Source organism: Panthera leo, chromosome B3 (genome assembly GCF_018350215.1).
Source record: "Panthera leo isolate Ple1 chromosome B3, P.leo_Ple1_pat1.1, whole genome shotgun sequence".
Classification (NCBI taxonomy): domain Eukaryota; kingdom Metazoa; phylum Chordata; class Mammalia; order Carnivora; family Felidae; genus Panthera; species Panthera leo.
Window position 1 is genome coordinate 53,891,837 of NC_056684.1, and position 25,039 is coordinate 53,916,875.

General features: G+C 36.0%; 1 protein-coding gene across 15 annotated transcripts in view; it reads left to right on the plus strand.

Annotated features, from left to right (window-relative positions):
- The window catches only part of ATP8B4 (ATPase phospholipid transporting 8B4 (putative)), a 255,262-nt gene that overhangs the window by 172,281 nt on the left and 57,942 nt on the right, over nt 1–25,039 (plus strand). For all 15 annotated transcript variants that reach the window (XM_042942064.1, XM_042942063.1, XM_042942076.1 and 12 more), the window contains 6 exons: nt 2,925–3,090; nt 9,736–9,924; nt 15,592–15,707; nt 18,675–18,839; nt 19,805–19,916; nt 22,156–22,261. In XM_042942064.1, coding sequence (XP_042797998.1) covers nt 2,925–3,090; nt 9,736–9,924; nt 15,592–15,707; nt 18,675–18,839; nt 19,805–19,916; nt 22,156–22,261 — 854 coding nt within the window. The remainder of the gene's footprint in view (nt 1–2,924; nt 3,091–9,735; nt 9,925–15,591; nt 15,708–18,674; nt 18,840–19,804; nt 19,917–22,155; nt 22,262–25,039) is intronic.

Below are 25,039 nucleotides of genomic sequence, written 5' to 3' on the forward strand. Positions count from 1 at the left end.
ACTTTATTGTACTTTTAATAAAGAATAGATTTGTATTGATTCTGCCTTTTGGAATTTATTGGGGTTGTCTTTGTGGCTCAATATAGTAAATTGTCAATGTTCCAGGCTTCTTAAAAGGAAAGCATATGTATATTCTGCTTTCAAGGTATATAAACTTACCTATATGTCATTCAGTCCTACCTTGTAAATTATATTATTTAACTCTTGTTTCATTATTTATCTTTTATCTGTTAGCATGAAAGAGGTTAATTAGATATTTTGAAAATCTCTTCCTATATATAGGTCTTACATAGCTTGAAATCTTTTCTTTTTTTTTTTTTTAATGTTTATTTTATTTTTTAGAGACAGAGCGTGAGCAGGGGAGGGGCAGAGAGAGAGGGAGACAGATAATCCAAAGTAGGCTCCAGGCTCTGAGCTGTCAGCACAGAGCCTGATGCGGGGCTCGAACCCACAAACTGTGAGATCATGACCTGAGCCCAAGTCGAACACCTAACTGACTTAGCCACCCAGGCTCCCCTTGAAATCTTTGTTTTAGAAGTATTGATGCTACTTGGGGGTGAATTGATATTTATATTGGTTATTTATTTATTTTTTTTATGAAGTACACAACTTAACATCAAAACTGCTTTTCTTTGACTCATTTAATTTTTCTTGGCCTGAATTCAACCTTATTTGATATTAATGTCTTGACTCCTGGTTTGTTTTCATTTGCATTTTCCCACCTTTTATTTTCTGTGTTTCTGAATAACTTTATATGTGTCTCTTGTGTACAGCATAGGATTGGAGTTTGTTTTGCACTCCAATCTTTTAATAATGGAGTTTGGACCATCTACATTGGGCTATATACTGTCTTAGTTATAACATTTAGGTTCTGTACTTTGTGTCTAACAATAATGTACCTTGTGTTTAATAACTCTTTATATGGATTCTTTATTCTGTATGTGTGCATTTCTTATAATGTTTAGAAACATTAGGAAAGCATTTCATTGTTTTTCTACTTCATACCTTCAAGAGTTTACATAATACTCTTTTTTTTCATAATACTCTTAATACTTTTTTTAAGGCAGTGTCTGTTAATTTCCTAATATGAACAACGATGAAGTTATATTTCTGCCTCTTTCCCTCATATTTTTCTACTATTTTTATAGAAACTTATTAATATATATAGATTTTTATAAGTTGATCTGAATCTTTAAATGATAGATATCATCTGACCTTCAAATAATAAAATGAAGAAATTTGAATCTTACCATTTTTTAGCTGTCTTTTCATCTTGCATAGTCAAGGTACACAATATACACATTTTGTTTTAGCATCTTAATCTCTCTATTTCTTCTTTATTTAGTCCCTTAAAGGGATTAGGTACTCACCCCTAACTAGGCCTTTACTAATGATTTTTTCCAGTTATCTCTTACTGGGATGAGGTTCATCCTTTAGTTTCAAGAAGGGTTCATAACAAATATGTGTGCCAATTTTATACTTGAATGACAGCTTGATTGACTCTAATTTCTTTGAGTCACAGTTTCTTCCCTGGGAGTTTCAGGGAAGTCTAAGGTCAGTGTGTATTTTACTCCTTACCGGCGAGTTGATAATTTTTTCCACTAATGCAGTTCTTAAAATTTATCACATGAACAAAACAATCTATGATTAAGTAAGTCTATGATTCTGGGATAAACACAACTGAGTGTCCTGTATGCAGGACTTGGTATACATATACTTGGATGTAATATAAAACATTCTATAGTCTCTAAGAAAAGGATATATTAAAAGTATTTCCCCATCAACTATTTTTAGCGAAAACATTATCACAGGACTAGTGTCTTGAGTAATAAACTTTTAGAAGTACATTCTGTGTTTTCCGGAAGTCAGTGAATTAACAGGGATATTAGTTACCATTGAATCATCGTCCACTCTTTTGTTGTACCCTATTTCTTTTATCATGTTGTTCTTTTTTTACTCAACATACTTTTAAGTGTATACTAAACTGTGATTAACAATACTCATGATGTTGCAAGGCAGATCTCTAGAACTTTTTCATCTTGAGTGACTGAAACCTGTACTCATTCAACAGCAATTTCCCATTTCCCCATACCTTTAGCTCCTGGAAACAGCCATTCTACTTTCTGTTTCTGTGGGTTTTACTATTTTGGTACCTCATATAAGTGGAATCATGCAGGAATTGTCCTTCTGTGACTGACCTATTTCACTTCACGTTGTGCCTTCAAGGTTCACTCATGTTGTGCCTAAAGACAGGATCATGGCTGGATGATAATCCATTGTATGTGTATACCACATATTATTTATTCATTCATTTTTTGATGGATGTTTATGTTGTTTCTACCTCTTGGCTATGGTAAATAATGCTGCAGTGAACATGGGAGTACAAATATCTCTTCAAGATCCCAATTTTAATCCTATCATTATATTATGCAAGTACTTCCAGAGGGATCTCAGAAAGCACTCTATAATGAAATGCATTAATATTTTTGTGTTGGAAAATATTAATTCATACTAAGTGGACTAAAAAAGTCTATAATTAGACACATACCATTCTAGGTCAGATTTTGCTGCCAAAATGAGCTCAAGTCAGGTCAGGTTTTGCCATTGAGTAGGTTTTGAAAAAAACTTACCATTTTCAGGGCTTCTTTGTATTTTGGAATTGCAATAAGTATTTTGAGGATCTGTACACCCATTGGATATTTTTTCCTTATCCTTTTGGAAGGTTTACTGCTTTGGTGCTTGGCTCTGAAATGAGAAGATAATATTTAACAGTAATGAGGAAACAGAAAGCCATTGTAGTGCCAGATGTTTGAGGCTGAAAAATCATACAAGCACTAAAAATATATAGAGGAAGTGTTTTTGAATTTTAAAAGGTTATTATTGAAAAGAGGTATATAGTTTTTTTTTCTATTGTTCTTCTACAGAAAAATGAACCTGTGGATTTCGCAGTCAATCCCCAAGCAGATAGAACATGTCAGTTCTCTGACCACCGTCTGATGGAATCCATTAAACTGGGGGATTCCAAAGTGTATGAATTTCTTAGGGTACTTGCTCTTTGCCACACTGTCATGTCGGAGGAAAATAGTGCAGGTAAGTACAAAGTGTGTTTCAGTGGTGAACCTTGTTTACAAGTTTGATTTCTTTCTGCTGCCAGTGATTGAGTAAAAATTACCACCCAAGTAATTTCAGTTCAAAAGTGAAATATATAAAGACTGTCGACTGTATATATATATGTCATATATATGTGTGTATACATGTTTTCTCTCTCTATTATTTATTTTTGTTTTCTTTGTTGGGATTACATTCAAGCCTTAGTTGCGTCCTTGATATGCTGGGCTAACCCATTCCCCCAGTTTTAATTGCTGTGAGGATTCATATTGTTACATTTATGACTTAAACTGATCTTTATAATTCTGAGGGCAGTGATTAATTATATTTTTATCTGAGGATATCACGGTGCCTTTAAGTACGTTTATTTTATCTTTGCCTTTGAGTTTATTTCATGTCCTGAACTATTTTAATAGCAATCTGCTTTTATTTTAATGTTACATACTTTTTTAGATCTCTTTAAGGATCTTAATTATTCTTGATTTGAAATTTTCTTTTGTTTCCTTTATGAGGTTTCATATTATAGAATGTTGTTTTTTGAATTCTGTGTCTACCTTTAATGTTCTCAAACATTTGATAACTTTTGGTTGCCTGTTGGTGAATGTAGGTTCTGATTACTGTGACCAGTCTCCCAATATTGTGTGGAAGAGGTAGAATGTATGGCTGGCCTTCTGGGTGTGGAGTTCCTCCCTCCAGGAATTCATATGGCATCTGGGGTTAACTGTCTTACTTTTTCAGATCTAGTGCTAGGAATCTGTGCCAATATGCTCACTTGAGAGAGAGTTGTACTTAAGGTCTGGCCTGGAAGAAAACATCACTCACCCGGGTTCTTTTCTTTCATTTTCTTTCTCTTCTCCTTGTGGACTTCTGGAGTGATTCGGGCTCTTAGTTTTGGTCTCCAGTTGCAGAACTCAAATCTTTGAGGTTTCCAGAAGCGGATTATGCACTTTGTGTAGTGTAACATGGGAAGGTTTTATTCTGGAGGCAACGGTCACTGAAGCCTGTTCACAGTAAGCTGGGAGATGGGGGAGCTCAAATGGGCTGGAGTGCTGAGTACACTTCCTCAACTAACTTTACTAATGATGCCCCCAAGAGCACTTCTCTTTTCATTTGTTAACTGACTTTGGAAACTCTTTTGGGGATTTCTCTTACTTCTGTATTCATTTCCTTTTGCAGATGCTTTGTGCTGCATTTTTCTCTTCTTCATTGATCAAATCTACTTTTTATCTTGCAGACATTCCTCAAATTTCTAGTTTACTAATAGTATTCATTCTTATTTTCTAGTATGATTTACATTTTTCTCACAATGTGATATAATTAAATGCAGTAAAACACACTGATCTTAAGTGTTTTCTCTGATGAGTTTTGACAATTATATGTACCCATGTAACCCACCGCCCCAACAGGGTATAAATCTTTTCTACCACTCTAGAGAGATTACTCATATCACCCCAACAGGGTAAAAATATTTTCTATTACTCTAGAAAGATTACTGATATCCCTTTCCAGTCCATATTCCCAACCCCCTTGCTCAGCCAACCACTGCTGTGATTCCTATCATCAAAGATGAATTTTGCCTGTTTTTGTACTTCATAAAAATGGAATCATACAATTTGTATTCTTTTGTGTCTGACTTCTTTCATGCCATGTAATGATTTTGTTATTCATCCATGTTGATGTATCAGTAAATAGTTCATTCTTTTTTTTTTAAGTTTATTTATTTATTTTTGAGAGAGAGAGACAGAGAGACAGAGTGAGTGTGGGAGTGGGGGAGGTGCAGAGAGAGGGAGACAAAGGATCCAAAGCAGGTTCCGTGCTGACAGCAGAGTCTGTTGTGGGGCTCAGACTCACAAACTGTGAGATCATGACCTCAGTTGAAGTCAGACACTTAACTGACTAAGCCATCCAAGCGCCCCAATCGTTCATTCTTTTATTGCTGAGTAATATTATATTATGTGAGTGTACCATAATTTTCTTTTCTAGTCCTCTGTTCATGGACATTTGGGTTGTTTCCAGCTTTGGGCTAGTATGAATAAAGCTGCCATAAACATTTTTATGTCTTAAAAAAAACATTTAACTAATTTGTATTTGGTAAACACTTAGGTATGAAAATTGCCAGATCATAGTATATGTTTAACTTTATAAGAACTGCCCAACCATTTTTCTTCAAATGGTTGCATTATTTTACATTCCCACCATCAGTGTATGAGAGCTGTAGTACCTTTACATTCGAACCAACATTTAGTGTGGTCTTCCTTAAATTTTACCCATTCTTGTGGATATTGGCTAACATCCTGCCATATAAAGGTATTTTGAAGTAAAGAGAGGAAGATGTATATATCTTTAAATTACTTCTATCTCTTGCTTTAAAATATCAAATTCTAAGTGAAGGATTATATCACTGAGTAAGGGAGGATTATTTTGCTCTCCTTTTAAAGATTTATTTACAGTATAGATTGCTTAAATCCATGTATGTTAAGGTACCTTGGAAAACAAACTTTTTTAATATAAACATTAATTATGGAAAAGAATAGAACCAAATCTAACAAACTTAAAGTTTATAATTGTATAATTTATAGTTGAAGCTATTGCTTTTATTTCAAAGGTGTACTGTTTCATGGAGAAGTCATTTGGAGAAGTTGACATTCTCATTCCCTTCTCCAGGATGAAAATGCAGAGGCAGGAAAAGTGGAAAATACAAGTGTTTTAATAGGATTTTTCTATTTTAGTGTATGGAAAGATAAAAGTTTTAGAATTTTTTTTCTTACTGCCTCATTATATCAATCCTTTAAAATTTATTGAGGTTTGCTTTATGGTCTGGTATATGTTCAGTTTCAGTAAATGTTTCATGTGTGCTTGAAATGAATGTGTATTCTGTAGTTATTAGGCACTGAGTTCTAAATATATCCATTAGATAATGTTTGTTAATTGTATTGTTCAATTTTCTACCTCTCTTTGGATTATTTTGACTACTCAATTACACAATTTTCACATATTTGCCTTAAAGTTTATTTTGGCTTATATGAATATAGTTATAGGTATTTTGCTTTTGTTAGTATTTGCATTATTTATCTTTTTTCCACTGTTTCCTGCCAATCTATCTTTTTCTTTGTGTTTTAGGCACATCTTTCATGAACGAGATAATTTTTGACATTTAAAAAGAATAGTTTGATAGAACTAAAGGTTAAGCAGAACATTTAGTCCATTATCTTTCTTGAGTATTGATATGTGTAGATTTTAAGTACTTAATATATAATTATTGATACATTTAGTTTATTTCTACCATCTTATTTTGTACTTTACATTTGCCCCAACTTTTGTCTTAGTCTCTCTCTCTTTTTTTTTCCCCTCTTATGGATTTAGTCCATTTTTACTTCTGCTTTGGAATCCTTATTTGTATTTTAGTGGTTAGCCTAGAAATTTTAGCATAGTGAACTTATCAAAGCCTAAGCCTTCTTTTAAACCAAACAAAGACTTTAGAACCCTTCAATACTAATCAACCCTGTCCTGACTTATACAGTATTCTTGTCATGTATTTTCTTTCTTAATTCCCCAAGAGGTTACTTTTATTGTTTTTATAGTCAGTGTTTGCTTAGATCTAGCCTACATACTTACTCATTTCTATGCTCTTTAATGCTTGTCCCAACTCTGATCTTCTGTTGACATAAAGAGTATTCTCGATAATTTCTTTTAGGAGAGAACCTCCTGCTAATAAACTCTCAAAAACTTTGGAAAAACAACTTCATCTGTTCTTATTCTTGAACATTTTGCTATGTGCAGAAATTTAAGGTGACAATTTTCTTTTAGCACCTTGAAGGTATTCCACTGTGTCCTGCTGCTATTTCTGTTACTGTATAGTCAGTTCCTAGTCCAATTGTGGCGTGAAGGTCGTCAGTCTTATCTCCCTGGCTACTTTTAAGATTTCTTCTTCCATGTTATCACTATAGGTGTGGATTGAAAAATATATTACTTGGAATTCATTGAGATTCTTGAATCTGTAGAGTATCTTTTTTACCATGACATGGTATTTGCTTAGCCATGTATTTCTTCCAGCTTTGCCTCTGACTCATTTTCCCTCTCATGTTAGATCTTCAGTGTCAGATATTTTCATTCTCTTCTCTATGTGTTTTAACACGTCTCTCATTTCTTCTCTTCCCTATCTCTTGGGGATATATTCTCATAGTTCCTCCATTTTTTTTTTCACAGTACACTGCTTCTTTCTCTAGCAATATCTATATGCAGTTTTTAATTTTTAATTTCTACAAGGTCTTTGATTCTTTTTCAAATCTGCCTAATTTTATGCCTTTTTAAAAAATTTTTTGAAATCTATCAAAGTATTTGAGTGTGCTATTTCTAATACCTCCAACATCTGAAGTTTTTGAAGATCTTAGATTATTTCTGTTAGTTCTGCTTGTGTCTTATTTATTGTGATTTTAATGATTTTTCACTGTGAGATGATCATTTTACTTGGAACTTTATTTGTAGAAATTCTTTGGGTCCTGAGATGAAGGCTAGTACCTCCATAAAGGACTTGTAGTGTTCTAATGTAGGAACATATTAAACTAAATTTCCAGTTTGATTTTTTTCAAGTCACTCAAGTATTATGAATTTAGGATGCAAATATGTGTGAAAGTCAGTCTTTGGTCTTAAAGTTTCAGCAGAAAAAATTTTTCTTTCCGCTTATAGGTAGATAATTTTTCCTTACAGGCACTCTTGAAGGAGGCCCTGATATCCAATTCTCCTCTATACCAGGAGAGTAGTCTTTTGAAGGCCCAGGCATTTTTTTTTAAGTTTATTTATCTATTTTGAAAGAGACAGACAGTGCGAATGGCGGGGGTGGAGAGGGGGGGCGGCAGAGAGAGAGAGAATCCTAAGCAGGCTCCATGCTGCCAATGCAGAGCCTGAGGTGGGGCTCAAACTCACAAAACCACAAGGTCATGACCAGAGCCAAAACCAAGAGTCAGATGCTTAACTGACTGACCCGTTCAGGCACCCTTGGAGGCCCAGTTTTAAGAGGTGGTCTCCCGTTAAACTTCTTACCTGGGCTACGTCTTCTCTAACTCAAGCTCTCAGAGGCTAGAAACCAATGATCAATGATCAGAAAATGTCCTCAAGGCAAAAGCTGGCTACAGTAATACCTTTATTCTATCTGTATTTTTTCTCTTCATCTTTGGCCTAAATAGTTCTTATTTTCTTGCCAGTACATCTTTTATGGATGTATTTAAAATTATTAAAATGTTTTATACAGAATCTGTAGTTGTTTGTAGCAGGGAAGTTGGTCCTGGCACCCAGTTTACTATGTTGAAGAAGTGAAAGTTAAATAATTTCATAGGTAGATAAAGAAACTGCTATAATTTTTTCCCTTTTGAATTTCAAAATTAATTTATGCCTACTGTATCAAGTGAAACCACACTACAAAATTTATAAAGGCAGAGCTAATAATTTCGTCCATGAAGTATTCTAATCTCACCCCTACAGGAGTAACCAATTGGTAACATTTGGTGTCATCATTTCACCCTTATATATATATATATATATATATTAATATATATAAATTAATATTAATAAATATTTATTTATAAATATAAATTAATATAAAATATAAATATAAATCAATTTATAATTAATAAATTATATTAATATATATAAATTAATATATGCAGTAGATAGGTAGTTATTTGTTTTACATGAAAAGGAATCATAGTATATAATGCAACTCATTTTGTTAAGAATTGATCTTGTACATCGCCTGAAGTCAGTAGATAGGGATATAGCTTTGCCTATTTTTTCAAATGTATTTTTATAAACAAAGACAATATAATTTTATATAGAATGTCTTTGTATATGCTCTATTTTTATAGTTTATTGGTTTTGGTTTGGTTTGGTTTGATTTTTTTTTTTTTTTTTTTTTGCTCAGTTCATTCTTTTTCTCTCTTTTCCCCTCTTCCTCCCAGCCTGATACATACACATCAGGCGCCAAGAATGAGCACAGTGGTTTGATTTCTTACATCTCAAGCGGTTTCTTGTATGCATTATAATAAACTGGTCATTAGTAGCAGACTGAAGTGGAACTTGGAATACCTGCTTCATCAACTCTTTGGCTGTGTGATCTTGCAAAAATCATATAAACTCTTCAGTCATAGGTCATTGGTATAAAATGGAAATAATAATTTTTTAATAATCCCTACCTCAAGGGCTTATCATGAGGATTATGAGCATTAATACATATTAAGTGTTTTAGTTTGTGAAACTTTCACTACACATGTCTAGTCACTGAAAATACAAAACCATGGCCTCTGACCTGAGGAACTTTCAGCATCGTGGAGAGTCAGACACATAGATGGATTTTTTTGTATAAGATGGCAGGGGCTCTGATGGTGGTATGGGTGGTGTCCTGTAGTATCTCCCAGTATAGGCACTTGGTCTGGCTGGTTGGCATGTAGAAAAGTTCTGACTTCTGGAGCTAACACTTGAGTTGAGTGTTATAGGATGAGTTGGAGTTAGCACTGGCATTCTGTGAATATTAGCGATTATTCTCAATATCAATACATTTGTTTCTTTTACTTTTTTTGTTTAATACAATCTATTTTGGCTATAGTTTAATGCGATAGTTTCTTTTCCTTTTAGGGCAGCTGATTTACCAAGTTCAGTCACCTGATGAAGGGGCTTTGGTGACTGCTGCAAGAAATTTGGGGTTCATTTTTAAGTCTCGAACCTCAGAGACAATAACAATAGAAGAATTGGGAACACTGGTTACTTACCAACTTCTTGCCTTCTTGGACTTCAACAATATCAGAAAAAGGATGTCTGTCATAGGTATGACTGGTAGCTGAGATTGTGTTTGATCTTTTGGTAGTACTCATCACACTGATGCTTCTTAAGCATTATTTCATTCCTACTTACATACTGAGAATTGTGGTATTTTTGTAACTTGATAAACTTTCATTTTCAACTTAGCCTCAACAGTACACTAGTAAGTATAACTGATGGGTAGCAAGTGCTTATTGAATCCAGCACTATTGTAGATTGTCTACATGAATTAACTGATTTAATTATTTCAGCAACCCTGTAAGGTAGGTACTATTATTTTAACGCCCATTTTAAAGATAACAAAACTGAGACACACAGAACTAATAGATCCTCAATTACTACTCATTGTGTTTTCTAGAGGTGTTTCCCAGGCTTTTACCACTACTTGCCTGTATTATTGCAATATCTTCAAAACTATTTCCCCTTAAAATAATGCTCTGTGCTGATACCAAGGTATTCTTTCCAAAATATTGACCTGATTTTGCCATCACCTACATAAAAAACCTTGGTAGCTTCCTAGAATTTAGAGGGTAACATTCTTGCATGGCATTCAAGATTATTTGCAATCTGATTTCAGTCTATTTATCTTCTACTTCCTCAAACTTGCCCAGCCTTACTAGGTCTTGCATTCCAGGCATGCGTTGTATGCTTTCACCCTCTGTATGTGCTGTTTCCCCTACCTAAGACTCTTTTTCCCTAATTCTTTTCTTGGAAACTTCTACTCACCTGGAAATGTCCAATTTAAATGCCACCTGTTCTTTTAATTCTTCTACTCATCAATTAACTGCATTCTCCTCTGTTCTTCAGAGCACCTTGTTCATAACACCAGTGTGATACCAGTGCCATGATACTCATGACCTTCCCAGTTGTTAGAGTATGTGCTAGAGGGCAGTGCTGTGTTTTAGCCATCTTACCCAGCCCAAGGCCCAGCATAGAGCTTGGCACGTAGTAGGTTTTCTATAAATGCTTGTTAAGTAAAATTTAAGCCAATACTTTGTAACTTATGAATATCCTGGACATATTAAATCAATTTCTACTGTGGAAAACGTGTGTGTACATGGTTGGGTTTTTGGCCTCTAACTACTGGAAAGTAGCTGTGGTAGAATGCTCTCAGCAGGTAAAAACCAAACATCATCTGGGGATGTTTATGTTTATTTTTTTGACAACAGGCTGTAGGCAGTCATCGTCAGTGCTGCCGATGAGCACATACGCTGCTCTAGGCGTTGGCCTAACCATATATCAGCAGAAGCTCTCTTCTATTTACAGCTTCAGGGGAGGTGTTACTAATGTTGGGTTGGCCTAGAACTGGCTTCTCTTTGCTATGAGGGTGTTGACAAAAATGTAAAATTGCTACACAGGGAAATTTTTGGCTTTTCCCCAGCATCAGTCACCACTATGGGCTGTGGAGAAATCACAGCCTAACCACAAACTTCAGATATTTGACTTAATGGATCCCATATGAAGCAAGGTATTGTTCCACCACCGAATGCATGGAGGCTTATGGGCTTTATTTAGGTTCTGTTTGGTTTTTAATCAGAAGGAATTTGAAAGAGGGGCTCCACTAGGGTAGAAAAGTCTCTGATAACAAGGCAAAGAATAAAACAGTGCTAGTCTCATGATTGTCACATGGGTTGGTCTGTGGGGACAACACCCTGATGTGAAGACTCAGATATTTGCTGCTGCTGCTGCTGCTGCTGCTGCTGCTGCTTCCTCTTCTTCTTCTCCTCCTCCTTCTCCTTCTCTTTCTCCTTCTCCTCCTCTTCCCCCTCTTCCTCTTCCTCCTCTGCTTCCTCTTCCTCTTCTTCTGTTTCCTCTTTCTCCTCCTTCCTTTTTTGGAGGAGGGGTGCTATCATTCATTGAATCATGAATGTGTAGTTTCAATACTAGTACTACTTTCATTCTGGGGCAAGAGCCCTGGTTTAATTCAGTTACTTAAATAAAAATAGATTTCTATATAGAATTTTGTCAGAGGATATAGAATCTACTATACTGATAAACATATAAATCTTACTGTACAATTTTGGAAGGACCAATTCTAATAAAAATACAGAGATAAAATTCAAAGATATTAATAGAGGCAAGTGGCACGTAAACATTAAAGAAAAATAAATTAGTCTAGCTCCTTGAAAAGCCCTTGCAAGATCTTTAGTAAGACCTGTTCAACTGTAAACTTTTTAGAGATGATCAAAGTATAAATCACACTGCCGTATGACAGGCATTTTTCTATATGTATATATGAATAGGCATCCAACTGAGATATGGCAAAGTAGAATTATTCATCATCATTCACAGAGTTGCTATTATATTTACTCTTATAGCATAAACTTGGAAACCATTTGTGACTTTTTTTCTTTTTATGTCACAAAGGCATAGCTGCTTTCAATGAATTTTGCATAACTATAATTCAACTTAATTAAGCAAATATTTAGTAAGTGCCTACCATGTCCCAGGGACTTGAAGCTAAGGGAGAATGTGAAACTGAAAAGTGTTCTGTGTGATTGCACCCAGGAGAAGATGGTGAAGCAGGGTACAAAATAGGCTGAAAAAGGAAAGGTCTTGATGATTCCTGTTTATGCCATGTTTAAGAGTCCATACTTGATCCAAAGGCAGAGGGAAGCTATTGCAGGGTTGTATGCAGTTGTGTGAAGATAATTCCAGATAGATTACAGAGGAGTTTGAAGAAAAGCAGGATTGCAATAAGTGGAACATTTAGGTTAATGTGATAAGCAAGAGATAAGGTGATGAAGAGAAATCCATGGCTGCAGTTGGATGTATGGGTGGTAGAAGAGAAGGAGTTTGAATGATGGCTGGATACCTGGTTTGGGAGACTTAGTGAAGGGTGAAACTGGTTATTGGGGCAGAGACATAGGAGAGATACCTAGTTGTTGGAGGAAGATAATGTGTGCAGTTTGAATTTAGTGTGGCTGAGCATATCCGAAAGGAGGTATCTAGCTGGTGGTTGGATATACATATTCAAAGGGAGTGCTGGAGATGGATTTGGGCAGGATATACACATTTAAAATCAATCATCCTGTCAATGTACCCTGAAGCCTTAGAAATGAATGTGACTGCATGAAGAGTGGGAGGGAATTAGATCCTGGGAAAGTCTTTGAGGCACAACAATGTATAAAGGACTGGTAAGAGGAGAAGAATCTATAACTAAAAATCTATGACTTTTGTCCAGACTCTGCCCACATGTTATCTCGACCATTTAAAACTGTTGTGTTCTTTAAATCGATTTTAAAAAGGCTAACTTCTGAAATGAGTGAGATATGATTAGCCTTGGGATTTCCTAGCAGAGATGACTAGGAGCCTTGAATGAAGAGAAAAAAAACTTGTTGATCTGCAAAAGGAAAGGTTTAGTGAGTAAAATTAAGCAGGATTCCATGAAATTGAATTCACACAAATTCTAAGGGGTTAATGCTTGATTAAGAAACATGAAGGAAATGTAAACTGTTTACTGAATGAGAAGAATATAGCTTGGAAAGGACCCTAGGAGTTAGATTGTTTAAATATCTCCTTTTCACATGTAGAAACTGAGACAAAGAGATGGTAAGAGATTTGAACAAATCATAATTGGTGTGATTTCCTAGACCAGTGGTTCTCCATGTGTGGTCTGGGGAACCCTAAGAAACTTTGGGAGGTTTTCAGAGGATCCACAAGGACAAAAACATTTTCATAATAATACTAATGGTATTTGTCTTTTTTATTCTTTTTCTCATGAGTATACTGTGGAGTTTTACAAAAGCCACATGATGTGTGATATCACAACAGATTGAACTACAGAAGTGGATATGGGAATCTAACCGTTTTTTAAACCAGACCTGTAATCATGTAAAACAATGCCATTCCCAAAACTAATTTTTTTTGTTATGGAAAATATAATTATTTTTCATAGAAATGTTACCTATGTTAATATGTCATATGCTTATTATCATAATTATTATAATAGTCATATTATTATAGTAATATAATTAGTGTTCTAAGACCATTGCTATAATAAAATTTCTCAACTTTAATTTCTAATATGGTAAATCTTATTAGATCTAACCCGCTTAAAAAGGCCTAGAGTTCTCACAAAGTTTTAAGAGTGCATAGGGGTTCTGAGACCAAAAAGCTTGAGAAGTGATGTCCTAGCCTAGACTATAAAAAACAGTCATAGGGAAGTCATACTGGTAAAAGTAGAAGGCACATAATTTGCCTTTATAGCTCTGGTGATAGAAGGGAGAAAATATGGGAGAAATTATTAAATTGGATTGCTGTAGAAGAAAAGCAAGAAAGGCTTCCCTAGAATTAAATGTTTTTCCCCCACTTGAACAATTAGATAAATTATATATGCTTTCCACCACCCTCCAACTCTTTCCACAATGGGGGCAATTAGAGCCAGGGCACAAGAAAAACTGCATGAGTTCTGGCATCTAGGAGAGCTGACCAACAGTCTTAGGAGAGAAGACAAGTCCTGGATAAGTCAACACAAAACAGTTCCCAAGGTGCATTATACACATTCAAACCCAGGAGGAAACTAGACTAGATTAAGTCTTAGCTAAGAGTAGTAAAAGGTTAGAATGGAAATTAATTCACTGTACTTTGTTATTTATATTTCTTTAAATCAAGTTCTAAATTTTATATTCTATTAATAGTCAATATTCATGTTCATCTGTTTTGAGGCATTCTGTTTTTAGAGAAAAGGTATAATCGAATGGAAAGCATGCAGTAGTCTTTGACTTGATGAAACTTGTGATGGTCAGTGTTCAGACCGTGGAACTGTGATCCAGAAAGTTGTTTCAAACTGTAGGTGGTTACTTGGAAGAAATATATTGTCATGTCATGTCATTCATTCAACAAGTAATTAAGTATATAGTATGTGCCAAGCTGTAAAACCATGCCTACAAATGTAGGCCAAGTATTCTGTGGTTTCAAAAAAGATTTTTCTGAAGCAACATGAGGCACAGCCAGGGGAAGGCTTAAGGACTGGAGATGAGGGGATCCTCATCAGGGCTGTCATTCTCAAACCTGGGGGGGGGGGCAGATTAAAAATATAGCCATAACTAATACAGACTTCCAGTTAAAAGAAGGTAGAAAATAATTTTGAAAGCCTCCTGTGAGGCATGCTTGCAGCCTGGATTGTGACCCCAAAATCAACCACCAAGAATGAAAGAAAGGGCATTCCCAAGGAGTAAAGAGGATAAAGAAAAACATCAGCAAAGACTGAGAACTAATGCATAAACCATGGCTTTGAATGACTAGAATTCCATGTGGATATCATTTGGTATAATACTAAAAGCTGATTCCTATGGTAGGTCTTGAGTTTTTGCAATAGGAGACAGGCAAGCAAAGCTCTCAATTCTGTTCAATCCAGAAGGCTTAATTTGAATTTATCAACTCTTCAAAACAGTAGGTAAGAAAAATAGTAAGGTTGTATACATCAGAATAAAAACACTTGTTTCTGAGTTTGGGAAATCAAAGGATTCCAGTAGATGGAATATTTCTAAGTTAATAGAACAGGAATAAAACCAATGGACTTAGATAGTGACCTTCTAATTAAAGACACTGAGTATTTTGCTACTAGCTAAAACGTTATGCCCATTTCCAAATTTCCTGGCTGGAGTCCTAGGAAAGTCTAGTTTTGACGGATTTCATTGATTATCTACTATGCAAAATTTTTCTTTTCAGTTAGAAACCCAGAAGGACAGATAAAGCTTTATTCCAAAGGAGCAGACACTATTCTGTTTGAAAAACTTCATCCATCCAATGAAGACCTTCTGACTTTGACGACAGACCATCTCAGTGTAAGTGCCTCTGTCTTAAGGTTAGCACAATGGCCCTTTGGCCATTTCCTGTGATTAGGTCTTATTTTAAAAATATAAGCTAAATGATGTGACTTTTGAAATAGAAAGCACAAGAAAATGTGCCAGTGAATGTCTGGAAACTGGCACATGGACCCCTGTCCTGCTGAAAGTCTGATCAGTCTTACCACAGATAGGTTAACACACAGCAGCTGTGAAGTAGCTGCTGCGTGTAGCCTCCTGAACTCTGGCCAGGGAAAGGCTCGGGACACACCTGCTCTAACTCTCCTGCAGTTTGAGGCTTTTTCCCTGGAGACTGGACGGGTTCTGGGAAGAGGAGCAGGACAGTTGCTTTCCCTTGGGTTCTAATGTGTCTGACACCAAAGGAATCCTTTATGATTACCCCTAGCGAATAGTTTAGGATTGTGTTTAGATGCTTGAGGGGAAAATCATAGCCAGCTTTCTCCTCCAGGGGTCCTTCTGATCAGGTCATAAATTATATTGAGTCACCTATGTTCTCTAGGTTGAAGCTACCAAATGCATACATTCTGAGACTATGCATAGTATCTTTATAAAAGCTTTCTGAAGGGAGCAGGACTAATCTTTGGCGCATATATATATATATATATATATATATATATATGCAAAAGAGTAAGAGTCTGATTTAATGTGAACATTAACCTGGTTTAAACCTGAGATTCAGGTGTCTTTCTGATATTTGTTTGAGGTTCCATTTAACCGAATATGAACTTTAAGGGCAGCTGGTCAAAACTCTCATATCCTCATTGGTTTCTCTCCTTTAAAAAATTATTGAGGATTCATGTTCTTTGTCAAGCCCTATATTTAATATAGAACATTCCCTGGATCTTTAAAAAACAAACAAACAAACAAAGCAAAACAAAAAATTACTTTGCCTGACTTTAAGTTTAAAGAATGATGGTTTAGTAATATTGGTTACAAACATAGCTATTGTTTTTGTCTTTCGAATAGAGCATTCTTGATTTTCTTTTAATCTCTTCCAGAAGGCCGACATGGTCTTTTTAATTTTTTTTTTTTTTCTGAAAACAACATTGGAATCATAAGTATCTGATTTTTGCCGTTGCTCAAACACCACAGGCCTTGGATTTCATACATTCTCCTTTCATACTGAAGTATAGGAAGCCTAATTTGGTCTTTTTACATTTCTATGCACAAGAGTTTTTTTCCAGGTAGCATCGATTTGACTTGCTCTTTGCTTCATTTACTTTATTTGTTTTGGCTTTAAATTCTGAGGTTTTCAGTTTATATTTAATAATTGATTTTGAATTGTTTAATGGTAGGAAACGACCTTGCTCAAATGCTCATTTAGGATTAAACTTGTGATTCATGCACTAATTAAATAACTTAAATCATCTGTCCCCTTTTGTAATGCCGTCTTAGAGTTAATTCACTGTTGTGCAGAACAGAGAGGAGAGCACTGGTAATGCTCAGTGCGGTTGCAAGTTAAAGGCAAAGAAGGGTTTCTGTGAATTAAGAGGACAAAAGATTGTTACAAGGAAGTAACTAGATTTTCAGATCAGTAGGGGACCCAGTGGTGGTCTTGCAAAATGTGACTGCAATGTCCAGAGTGCTACCAATTGCCTACAGGATAAATTTGGATAATTTTTTTCTCATGGTCTCTGTGGGCGAAACCACATCATTGTCATATGCACTGAATTTTCTTTTCATTTACCTAATTAGGGTGTGTCATGGCTTAACTTGTGCCTGATCACAGACCTACGTCTTTTCTATAAGCCAGAACACAGCAGAGAAGATATGCTCGGTGGCACTGTCCAAAGGAGCAGAAATGCTATAAAAACACTTGCAGTGTGGAGGCCCATAAAATGACCACTGGAGGCCTAGACAAAGTGGGAGGTTTCCAGCATTTCCACAAAGCAATCTACATATGTTTCTAGCTATTGTGACTATGTGAGACACGTAAGCAACTACCAGTCTCCTGTTTTTATTTATTTATTTTTCCTATTAGAAGGATAAAACATCAGAGGTATCACTTGAGATTGTCAGTTTACTGAGACACTAAACGAAACGTATGGTTCTTCAATTAATTGACCAATTATTACACACTAACTCCATAGAAATCAGCGTCTCAAAAATAATGATTTTTAAAAATAACATGACTTGATGGTGTTGTTACAATTTCTAAGAATTTTCATTATTAAAATAAAACTTTCATATAGCAGAAAATGAGAAAATTTATAGACGATCTGGAATGATGAGTAAAAGTTAGCCTCCACTTCTAGTCCTACTTCCCAGAAGTAAACATTTGTATTAACTTTTGGTCTTACTCTCCCATTTTCCCCTAGAGGTTATTATTACAGCATAATAAGCTTTGACTTCTGTTGTCTGACCAGCATTTATTTATTCATCTGTACTTTTTCTTATGGAAGACTTCAAGCATAAACAGAAGTAGAACTCAGTTAATTTTAGAAACAGCTGTATTGTTAAGGGGAACATGACAAGAGTATTGAGATGTCATGCTGCCATATTTTGAGAGAGCTCCTACCTTTGATTTGAGACCTATGGTTCCTCTGAGAAGCCTTTCCTCTCCACTAGAAGTCGAGTGCCATGAGCCATGAAACAGGCTAGGTCTCTTATTGCCAAGAGTGCTTCTTCATGTAGGGGATAGGTTGGAACCAATATATGTTGCTTCAAATGGATATCTCAAGTAATGGGTGTGGTTGATCACTTCTCAGCTAGGACACTTAAGCAGGTATTTAAGCTGTCTTTAGGGAGAAGGCTAGCTCCCCTGAGTGTTTTAACTACATAGAAATAAAATATAAAATACAAACATTCTATCCCATTTCCAAGGAGATTAAAAAGTTGGAGGTCAGCGTGGCCAAATAATACTCTTGGGACAAAATTGTTGTTGTTGTTGTTGTTGCCATGATTATTATTCTCTGATGGTTCCTAAATTTGTTTCTGCTCCTGCAGGAATTTGCAGGGGAAGGTCTTCGAACTTTGGCCATTGCATACAGAGATCTGGATGACAAGTACTTTAAAGAATGGCATAAGATGCTTGAAGATGCAAATACTCTTATAGATGAGAGAGATGAACGGGTAGCTGGGCTATATGAAGAAATTGAAAGGGATTTGATGGTATGCATTTAGAAGCATGATGGTTTGTGTTTACAGAAGGGATAGTATGTGTTTAGAGATCTAGCATGGGAGTAATTCATTGCTAAATCATCTTGCACACAGCTGATATCCCCCTTTCAAACACTGAGTCATACTATATATATTGGCTTCAAGTTTTCCATGTATGGCCCTAGATAGACTAGAGGATTAATTCTATTAGCAGTAGGTTATACAATTGTCCCCTCAAAGTAGAAGATAGTAGCATCTTTATTCTTTGTCAGCCTCTGGTATGTACTTGATAATATGTTGGGGTTTTTTTCTCCCTGCTTTATGATCTACCTTTTTAGAGCAGGAAAACTTGCCATGAAGAGTGGCTATAGCTCTAAACCATCCTAGGCCACGAGGTTCTGATGATATCTGTGCTTCCCAGAGTATGAGCTTTAGAAACTGCTCCTCCCTGAGGCCCCAGTTGGCCATTATGCTCATCTATCATGAGTTACTAAGGAGCATGTTATGTTCATCTCTGGGTAAAATATTCTACAAGAATCTTCACTTTTTAGTTTATGGCATCTGTTGGTTTGTTAATTTAGGACAATGACTCTACTTTTTGGTGATCCTTACTATGAGATTAGGGCTCTCCTTTGGACCTTTCCATGTTGACATAAGTGGGGAAGCATCTGGGGAGTTCTTCAGTTCTTAGAAGCCCAAATGGCTTCTGATGGTTTATGCTAATAGGTTATCTGAGCAGATCAGATCTCTCATGTGAATTCTAACTTCCAGGATCCCTGCCATTAATTGGTGTGCCTCCTTTTGAGGTCCTTCCCAACCCATCTCTGCACATAATAAGATGCTTACTGTGTCAGTGCATCATAACTTCCATTTTCAGTTCATGTTCCCTGACCTCTAAACTCTGTGATTAAAAGCCATACATATTGTGGATGTTGTTTGCCTGCATTAACATATGGTATTCTCTATTTTTAATAAAGCTACTAGGTGCTACTGCTGTAGAAGATAAGTTACAAGAGGGTGTTACTGAAACGGTTACAAATTTATCACTAGCCAATATTAAGATCTGGGTCCTGACAGGAGACAAACAAGGTAATTTGAAAATGGATGATGATGATGATGTCTTGAAAAGAGGGGGGATTAATTTCTTTTTTTCAATGTTTATTTATTTTTGAGACAGAATGAGAGTGTGAGTGAACAGAGGAGGGACAGAGAGAAAGAGAGAGAGAGAGAGAGAGGATCCAAAGTGATCTCTGAGCTGACAGCAGAGAGCCCAGATCTCACGAACCGGGAGATCACGACTTGAGCCAAAGTCGAATGCTTAACCAACTGAGCCATCCAGGCACCCTGGACGGTGGGAGGGAGGGTGGGGGAGGGCAATAATTTCTATGGTAAAATTTAAACAGAAAGCCTAATGAATTAGATATTTTCCCAGTCCTTCAAATAGTAAGGAGTAGAAATACAAAAAGGAAAGCTAATACATTACAAAAATTTATTATTTAAAAACAAAAGAAAACAAACTAACAAATTATCTTCTGTAGTATACCCTAGGGTCATTTGAGTTTCAGTGCAATTGCTTCTTAAATATAATAGTTTCACCTGTAGGCAACAATGGCATTAAATAATGTTTAGCTATTGTTTCACATGGGTACTTCCTCCCCCAGTTAGGACAGAGAGTGGCACAGCACTGGAGCAGCACATTGGATACCTCAGGGCTACTTGGTTAGTTTCTTGATGTTTGGGAGGTTTGGGGAGACTCGGGGAAGCAGCTCTTTATCAACTCGTGTGGAAATATTTTGACATTTTAACAATCAACACAGGTGTACCAGTGCAAGCTGGCTAAATTCCAGGACTGCCCACGTAGTGGTACAATGAGAGCTGACCCACTTTCAGACATGACAAAACACCAAGTCAGCAGAGAAAGAGTCATTATGTTCAGAGTACTCTGTTTCCTAAGAATGAAAAGGGATCAATACGTTTTAGATCTATTGCTATCAGTAATGGTTAAAACAAATGTCATTTTATGCTTGGTCATCTGTATTTCTAAATCAGATTTAGAAATCTGTATTTCTAAATCAGAAATATTTAGTTACTTGGCACACATATGTTTTCAAGATTTTCTCTACTTGTTACATATTTTTTAGGACATTGGAGGATTTGTAGATAGGATAAATCAGTTCTCTATATGTTCACCCAAATCACTGATTATAAAAAATAAACATTAGAGAGTTGAGCTCTGTGGTGTGTTAACAGAGACTTCTTAGAGTTTGGTGTTGATCAGTAGGTACATTCACAACTATTCACTTACTTATGAATATCCACAGGTTTACTCTCATTGAACTTTCATTTCTATGGCATATACAAAGAATATGCTAAGATTTTATCAATTGCCTTGGGACTTAAGAAAAATCTAATTGTTCTACAGAATTAACTAGAGCTGGGGCGCCTGGGTGGCTCAGTCAGTTAAGCATCTGACTTTGGTTCAGGTCATGATCTCACTGATTGTGAGTTCGTGCCCTGCATTGGTCTCTGTGCTGACAGCTCAGAGCCTGGACCCTGCTTCTGGTTCTGTGTCTCCCTCTCTCTGCCCCTTCCCCACTTGTACTCTGTCTCTGTCTGTCTCAAAAATAAATAAACATAAAAAAAAGAAAAGAACTAGAGCCTAATGACTCAATAGAATTAGAAACAAATGGCCCTATCGAAGATGGAAGGGTTACCTAATTATCCTAGGGTCCAGTTCTGCAGAAGGAGAGGAAGGACTGCTCAACATTATGTAGTTCTCCAGTTACCTAGTAGCAGCATTCCTGGGTGGTCTTTGAGGTGATCTCACATTCCAAAGTTTTATTTACTTAATGGGGAAATGGCAATATTGCGTGTGGGAGAACTATAAAGCTATCATAAGAGCATTTTTGCTGTTCAAATGAACATTTTGTGAGTTTTTTTCAATGTGTCTACCCCATCAGATTGAATAATTGCTAAATTAAGTATGTCAGCTCTTTCAGAGGCAGTATTTGGGACTTTAGGGAAAAAAATATTTCACTGTATCACAGGATCTTAGGGTATTTTCTTAAGTAGTAATTTTGGGAATCAAGAAGTTTTTTCAAAAACTAGATGAGAAGGCTGAGAATTTATAGATGTTGCTACTTCTCCATGGATTTAGCAAGTGGTGAATTTGGTCATGGAACCTGGGTCTTTGAATTTAGCTCTGGGTTTCTTGTGTTTTATTACTCATTGTGGTCTCTCTGACATTAAGGGGCAATGCCTCAAAACTGTTATGGAAAAGTACTTATGTTATTAATTAATATTCTAACTGAACATTATTTTGTATTAGAAACTGCCATCAACATTGGCTATGCCTGCAACATGCTGACTGATGATATGAATGATGTGTTCATTATATCAGGGAACACGGCAGTGGAAGTCAGAGAAGAACTCAGGTAAGTGTTGAAGGAAGGAGGAAAGGAAGACAGGGAGTGAGGGAGGGGGAAAGGGAAGGTCAGATAGTTGAGAAAGTAGAAAGGTCTTTTATAGTTTCTGCGGCCTTAGTTGAGTATAGAGCTCTTTCTGCATGTTTCCTAAACTCCTATTCATTTTGGTGACAAACTGAGATAAATTTGACATCAGTAGTGAAATGTCATCTTCAGGCCTCCAACATTTTCCACATATTTTTAGAAAAGGATTTCAAATCATTTACTTTGGGTTGTCCTTTAGAAATAGCTCTTATATGATGAGTGATCAGATTTAATGAGGGCATTTGTTAAAAATAGCAATTCACTAGCTTCTTCATTCTGGCTCCCAAATTAAGAACCTCCAGGGGATGGAGTATGGGGATTTGTATTTTCATAAGGACCTAGATGAAATTATGATTGGATAAATTTGGAAAACACCACTGTAGGAGATGGTATGTAAAGTTGGAATAGAGTCTTTCAGCATTAAAGAAAGTAGATATTTTGACATAGTTACTATTAAACCCAAATATATAATGCTTATGAGATATAGAATACTGTGAAATTTTTAGAAGAACATTTTAAGAAGAACATTTTAAAAGTCTGCATAATTATTTTCTAAGAACTTTAAAAAATGCTGTCCTATAACAATTTTTGCTTGTTAATGCTTGAAGTAGCATCTTTAAGCTCAGCCCATCCTGGGTCTGGCCAAGCAGACTATTGAATTAGAGACAAATTGCTTGTATCTTGCTGCATTCTAGAAGGGGATAACCTTCCCTCAACACAACAGTGGAGCACTATGGCTTCCTTAATGTGTCTCCATCGTTACACTTTTGTTCATGAACCTTGGGGAAAAAAAGGAAGTCTTTTTTTTTTCTTTTTAATTCGAGTTAGTTAACATATAGTGTAGTATTGGTTTCCAGAGTAGAATTTAGTGATTTATCACTTACATATATAACACCCAATGTTCATCACAAGTGTCCTACTTAAATCCCATGACCCATTTAGCCCATTCTCTGCACCCACCTCACCTTTAGCAACCTATGGTTTGTTCTCTATATTTAAGTCTCTTATGGTTTGCCTCCCTCTCTGTTTTTATCTGATTTTATTTTTCCTTCCCTTCCTCTATGTTCTTTTTTGTTTCCTAAATTCCATGAAATCATATGATATTGTCTTTCTCCAACTGACTTATTTTGCTTAGCATAATGCACTCTAGTTCCATCCACATTGTTGCAAATGACAAGACTTCATTATTTTAATCACCAAGTAATACTCCAGTGCATGTGTGTGTGTGTGTGTGTGTGTGTGTGTGTGTGTGTGTGTGTGTGTGTGTATACCACATCTTCTTTACCCATTCATCAGTGAATGGACATTTTGGCTCATTCCATAGTTTGGCTATTGTTGATAATGCTGCTGTCAACATTGGGGTGCATGTGCCCCTTCAAATCAGCATTTTTGTATCCTTTGGATAAATACCTACTAGTGAAATTGCTGGGCTGTAGGGTAGTTCTATCTCTATCTTTTTGAGGAACCTCCACACTGTTTTCAGAGTGGCTGCACCAGTTTGCATTCCACGAACAGTGCGAGAGGTTTCCCCTTTCCCCACAACCTTGCCAACATCTGTTATTTCCTGAGTTGTTAATTTTAGCCATTCTGACAGGTATGAGGTGGTATCTCAATGTGGTTTTGATTTGTATTTCCCTGATGATGAGTGACTTTGAACATCTTTTCATGTGCCTGTTAGCCATCTGGATGTCTTCTTTGGAGAAGTGTCTGTTCATGTCTTCTGCCCATTTCTTCCCTGGATGATTTGTTTTTTGGGTGTTGAGTTTAATAAGTTCTTTATAGATTTTGGATACTAACCCTTTATCCAATATGTCATTTGCAAATATCTTCTCCCATTCTGTCAGTTGCCTTTTAGTTATATTGATTCCCTTACTGTGCAGAAACTTTTTATCTTGATGAGATCCCAAAAGTTCATGTTTGCTTTTATTTCCCTTGCCTTTGCAGACATGTCAAGTAAGAAGTTGTTGTGGCTGAGGTCAAAGAGGTTGTTGCCTGTGTTCTCGTCTAGGATTTTGATGGTTTCCTGTTTCACATATAGGTGTTTCATCCATTTTGAATTTATTTTTGTGTATAGTGTAAGAAAGTGGTCCAGTTTCATTCTTCTGCATGTTGCTGTCCAGTTCTCCCAGCACCGTTTGCTAAAGAGACTGTCTTTTTTCCACTGGATATTCTTTCCTACTTTGTCGAAGATTAGTTGGCCATATATTTGTGGGTCCATTTCTGGGTTCTCTGTTTTATTCCATGGGTCTATATGTCTGTTTTGTACCAATACCATATTGTCTTGATGGTTACAGCTTTGTAATACAGGCTAAAGTTCGAGATTGTGATGCCTCCAGCTTTGGTTTCCTTTTTCAACATTACTTTGGCTATTTGGGGTCTTTTGTGGTTCATACAAATTTTAGAATTTTGTGAAGAATTCTGGTACCATTTTGGTTGGGATTGCATTGAATGTGTGGATTGCTTTGGGTATTATTGATATTTTAATAATATTTGTTCTTCCAATCCATGAGCATGGAATGTTTTTCCATTTCTTTGTGTCTTAAATTTCTTTCATAAGCTTTATATAGTTTTCAGTGAATGGATCTTTGACCTGTTTGATTAGGTTTATTCCTAGGTATTTATGGTTCTTGGTACAATTGTAAATGGTATCTATTCCTTGATATCTCTTTCTGTTGCTTCATTATTGGTGTGTAGAAATGCAGT